The sequence below is a fragment of the Cucurbita pepo genome, unplaced genomic scaffold, assembly GCF_002806865.2.
Source record: "Cucurbita pepo subsp. pepo cultivar mu-cu-16 unplaced genomic scaffold, ASM280686v2 Cp4.1_scaffold001736, whole genome shotgun sequence".
Lineage (NCBI taxonomy): Eukaryota > Viridiplantae > Streptophyta > Magnoliopsida > Cucurbitales > Cucurbitaceae > Cucurbita > Cucurbita pepo.
Window position 1 is genome coordinate 1 of NW_019647847.1, and position 5,194 is coordinate 5,194.

At 36.8% G+C, this 5,194-nt stretch overlaps 1 protein-coding gene across 4 annotated transcripts; it reads right to left on the reverse strand.

Annotated features, from left to right (window-relative positions):
* Nucleotides 1-1,420: 1,420 nt before the first annotated feature.
* LOC111786478 (NF-kappa-B-activating protein-like) lies at nt 1,421-3,698 on the reverse strand. Of its 4 annotated transcripts, none has more exons than XM_023666727.1 (3): nt 3,612-3,698; nt 1,732-3,502; nt 1,421-1,580 (listed from the first exon to the last, which is right to left on the reverse strand). In XM_023666727.1, exon 2 carries the CDS (start codon nt 3,399-3,401, stop codon nt 1,821-1,823), a length of 1,581 nt encoding a protein of 526 aa, XP_023522495.1. In that variant the 5' UTR covers nt 3,402-3,502; nt 3,612-3,698; the 3' UTR covers nt 1,421-1,580; nt 1,732-1,820. The 4 variants fall into 4 exon arrangements, with proteins under 4 accessions (XP_023522495.1, XP_023522496.1, XP_023522497.1 ...); XM_023666728.1 differs by having other exon boundaries at nt 1,732-3,493; nt 3,612-3,675; XM_023666729.1 differs by having other exon boundaries at nt 1,423-1,713; nt 1,866-3,666.
* Between the last annotated feature and the right edge of the window lie 1,496 nt (nt 3,699-5,194).

Genomic DNA, 5,194 nt, shown 5'->3' on the forward strand with positions numbered 1-5,194 from the left:
CATTGTTCAAGTAAATACGGTTGTGTGAGACTTGGAAGAGAGTTAACCCCCTATAAATTGATCTATAGTCAATAGATTGTAATCAAGGATATCTATCCTATCATTCTCACAAGTAGTTGTGGCTAAATTGCACAAGGACTATTGTCTCAAATTTATATTTTGAATCTTAATGCGTGTCTTGGGGTTGAGGTGTCACTGATACCAAAACTCACTAGATAATACGTGATTTAGGGCTAAACTACGACAAAAGTTGGTATGCATGTGACGTCTAAATAGGTAAGAAATACATAAATGAACAGATCACATCATATAGATTGGATCATTAGACTATCCAAACATGGTGAAGATAAGATAAAAAATAATTGATTGCCACTGACAAAGTGCAATTTTCTTTTTGGCAGTCCAACCGAAAGAACTCTAAAACCAAAAACTAAACAGGGTCGGCTTGAAGCAAGAGAATGTGAGTTAAAAGAAAAAGCAGGTTGAAAGGACTATTGGTTTGTAGGATAGTGCGAGTTACGGCTGAGTTACAGCCATGTAGCCCTCATTCTAACTGTGCTCTCAGAATAACATAAACATGCAAGGAAAGCACGAGTACAAAACCAGAAGGTTTGATTAACTGAACATACCTTTGCATTCATACTTCACAGCTCCTTTGCCAAACTGAGGAATAAGAACGNCTTTGCCAAGCTGAGGAATAAGAACGAAACAAGTAATATCATTATAGCCACAAACTACAGATTGGGGGCATCTATAACTCATTAAAAATGACATCTATATCCAAAAAAAAGTTACCAGAAACGGAGCAAGTGAAATAAAGAATGTACAAAGGCCTGTAAAAGGAAACAAAAAATCTGCAAAAAGAGTCATGACTTACATGAACGAACTAAAAATCCAATTCATGGACACCCATAAAGAGACATCAAACAGCAATACCTCCCACACCTCCTCCAAAAAAAATTTCAAGCCCCTCTAGAGAATTTATGCTTACAAGATGATAATGATGAGGAAAAAGTCTATGCTAAACAAAAGCAACCTGATAAGCATCCTTTGAGAGAATTAATTGGCCTCAATAATGAAAATAGGCCGTAAGAATAACGACAACAAAGCACACATCTATGCATCAAAGTTTGAATCGAGCTGCTAAAGGTTTGAAATGCAGAGGCACAATTACTCTATGTCGAGTATTCAAATCCATAGTAAATGTTGAAAACATCATGGTAAAGATAACATTAGGGAAAATTATAAATGATAGAGATTTGCAAAGGAAATGAGACCATGAAAGGAAGATCGGCNTCATGGTAAAGATAACATTAGAGAAAATTATAAATACTAGAGATTTGCAAAGGAAATGAGACCATGAAAGGAAGATCGGCGAAGCAGATGACTCATTGTGATAATATAATACCTGTACCATCACTAGCTTGCAAAGATGAACCACCAAACTCATTTATAAATACAACCTTTTAAGATGGAGAATGATAATAAGATAAGAGGATTTCAGCAACACATGTCAAAACCAAAACATATTTGCTTAAAGCTTGTTTGATAGGCAAACTAAAAGGGATAACCAATACTTAGCAGTGATTCACATATCCTTGCATCACACATTTTCTTCCTGACTAAAGAATTGAGTACATAAACATCTAAGTATGGTACCAGATGAGTTTATGCAGCAAAAGGATCATGTGAAGGGCCAACATCATGACCTATATGGCGCTGAACAAGCCNAGCAGTGATTCACATATCCTTGCATCACACATTTTCTTCCTGCCTAAAGAATTGAGTACATAAACATCTAAGTATGGTACCAGATGAGTTTATGCAGCAAAAGGATCGTGTGAAGGGCCAACATCATGACCTATATGGCGCTGAACAAGCCGCTGAAGATCGTCCATCACCTTCCGCTCGCGTTTTGCTTTTTCTTCGTAGTTATACATTGCAAGGGCTCTTTTATCTTCAGCACTGTAAACTTGGTTTTCTTTTCTAATACGGATTGCATTCATTCTCTGATGCCTGCTACCGCTCATCACATAGCCAAGAGTCTCAAAGTTCTGGATTTCCTCAGCTGAAAGACCCACTTCACCACGCCGGGGAATACGCTTCCCTTGTTGAACATACTGTGCAATGGCGTCACCTTCTCCGGGCCTAAGAGCACCACCATAGCTAATATGTCCCTCAGCTCTAGGCAGTGGCATTGGTCCAACTGGCATCTCATTATCAAATGCAGGTTTCTTTTGTGCCTCCAAAATTTCCTTGATCTTCAAAGCTTCGGCGTTAATCTCAGCCATTTTATCTCCGTCGATCTTTAATTTACTCTTACCATCAACATCTTCAGAACCAGAATTCTCCTCGGAAGAGGAACCCTTACTCTCCGTTTCTGACTGTCTGTTTTTCTTGCTCCTGGATTTTGTTGAAGTCGATGAGCTCTTTCGCTTCCTCAATTTTTCACCTTCACTGTTCTCACTCTCATCTGAATCACTGTACCTCCTCTTCCTACCATTCTTGGACCTCTTTCTACGACTCCTTTTTCTTGACTTGACATGGTCACTGGCATCAGAATCATCTGTCTCGCTTTCTTCGCTGTCCTCCGTGTCACTGTACCTACTCTTCTTCTTCTTACTACTCCTGATACTCTTATGTTTTCTGTTCCTCCTATTCGTCGATTTCTTTCTTCTCTTCCGACTCTCTTCCTCTGATTCACTCTCACTCTCACTCTCGGTGTCACTGCCCGACTCAGAGTCGCTAAGAGACGATTTTCTACTTCTACGCCTGGAACCAGAACTCTTCAATTTCCTCTTTTTCAATTTTGTATCAGATAACTCAGAATCAGAGTCAGAGTCAGAATTCTTAGCTTTATCAGATGCATATTTTTTTTCATGTTGCTTTTTCTCGCTCAAGCCACTTATATCTCCATCGTCATCGTTGCCATATTTCTCCAAAATCTCATCATCTTTATCCTCATAATCTTCGTTCCCATTCCTCGGTGGGCTAGGGGTCACTCTCCAAATACAATGCTTCAATGTCTTCCGGAGCTTCTGCCTCTTCAGCCTCCGATAGTCCTCATAGTTCAACCCCTTCAGCTCCTCATCCGAATCGGACTCGTCAGACGCCCTCCCATTTCTATCCAGATACGCCCGGCCTCCTGCGCGCCCAAATCTCTTGGGCAGACCGTTTTGGTCTCCATCAGCCCTAGGGCTCCGCCTATTGTCCTGGTAGCCAGGCGATACAGATCGACGACGATGGCTGTAGCGATCATAACTTTCATAGCTAGGGCTACGACGTCGTCGGTAATCCCCACCGGAAGCATCGGAGTCCGGCGAGTAACGATGGCTGCCGTTTTCTCGATCGGATCGATGTCTTCTTTCTGGAATTTCCACAGTAGACCCTAGCCTACCCATTTGATAATATTCGGTATCGCAAACAAGACGGATGTTGAATTCGTCTCTCAGCCGCCCGTTATAGCACGATTGGAATCCAGGATTCTTCCTAACTACCAGCACTAGGGGGTTATTGAAAGGGTTCCAGATTGTTAATTAGTAGACAATAACACGATCAGAGGGTTGCAATCAGAAAACTAAAAAAAAAACAAATGGAAGTTAAGCTCGTACCTGGGAGAGAGAGAGAGAGAGAGAGAGAGAGAGCACCGAGGGAGAACGTGAACGTCAGGGAGAGGAAGAATGAGCGGCGCGCGAGGGGGCTGGGATAGATTTGGAATGAAGAATGGGCTATTGAGGTTGGGCTCGACTGCGCTGAGCTGGGCCTAGTTTATTCGTATTCGTAATACGATTTCTGTGGGTAGTTCAATTAATGTTTTAATTTTGACAATTTCAGTTCAAGAGTTATTATATTTTCACATTTTAATGGTTATTCGAATTAATTAGAGTTATTATATTTTCACATTTAAATGGTTATTCGAATTAATTTAGTTGTCAGAAACTAAAAATGATAGAGATGAAAAAAAATGATAGAGATGAAAAATAGGATAGAGATTAAGAATATAATCTATTTTCGTCCCAATTTCTTTATCCCCTAAATTTAAATCCAAATAGGAAATTCATTTAAACTAGTAAATTTAAATTTTTTCTTTCTAATTTTTATTTTTTCATTGGAATTTTTATCATTTAAATATAAATGTTTTTAAAAATAGATTTAATCAATAATAATAGAATTTTTTTCATTGATATTTTTAGAATTTAAATATAAATGTGATAATAGTTATAAATATTAAGATAATAGTTATAAAGATGGAGGACTTGATCGAGTTTCTGAACGAAATCTCTGCTTCGATCCTTAAAAAATCGAACATTTCTCAAACAAGGTCGATGAATATTTATATTTACATCCCTTCTTAATTTTTTTAATTGTATGTCTATCAATTATTCAATAAATTTTAATTTTAAATTTTTTAATTTTGTTTAATATAATAATCTGTCTAGAATTTTAAAAAATTAATTGCTTTACAAAATTTAATATAATGTGAATTTTCAAAATGGAAGGAATAAATTTATAATTTTAAAAGTGCGTAAAATCGATCTAATTCTCAAAAGGTTCATCCATTAAATTTGTAATTTAACCTACGTACATAAAATTAGGATCGAACTATAAATTTTGATCAATTTAGTTCTTAATCTTTTAAAATATAACCTCTATGAATTTATTAGACATAAAATTTAAACTTTAATCGAGGTAAACTTCAAATATATCTAATAAATTAAATTTTTTTTAAAGAAAAAAATCAAATTTGTGGGAAAATGGAAAGTTGAAGAACCTATTATAAACATTCTTGAAAGTTGGGAGCAAATAGACACCAACCTCAAAATTTACAAACTAAACTTGTATTTTTCAAAGATCTTCGAATCCCAACTCAAATTCCCGAGAATGACGTCGAATCAACCTAACTTATTCTTAAAAATAGTTTANAAGAATGACGTCGAATCAACCTAATTTATTCTTAAAAATAGTTTAAATCGAGCTTATTTTTATGTCCAAGACTTCTGTTTCATACAATGGAGTCAAGAACATGTTTCTAATGAACATAAACAATGAACAATGAAGCAAAGAAGAGTGAGTACTACTGACCAAAAATCTCTTCCCTTTGAGTCACAATGGCAGAGGAGCTTTAAGCACGAAGAAGCCGAAGAGAACCAAGCATGTGGAGGCTTTATTATACCTAAAATTAAGGCACCAAATC

Excerpts from the sequence above, each read along its gene's own strand:
- LOC111786478 (XM_023666727.1), bottom strand. The coding sequence starts at position 3,401 with ATGGGTAGGCTAGGGTCTACTGTGGAAATTCCAGAAAGAAGACATCGA.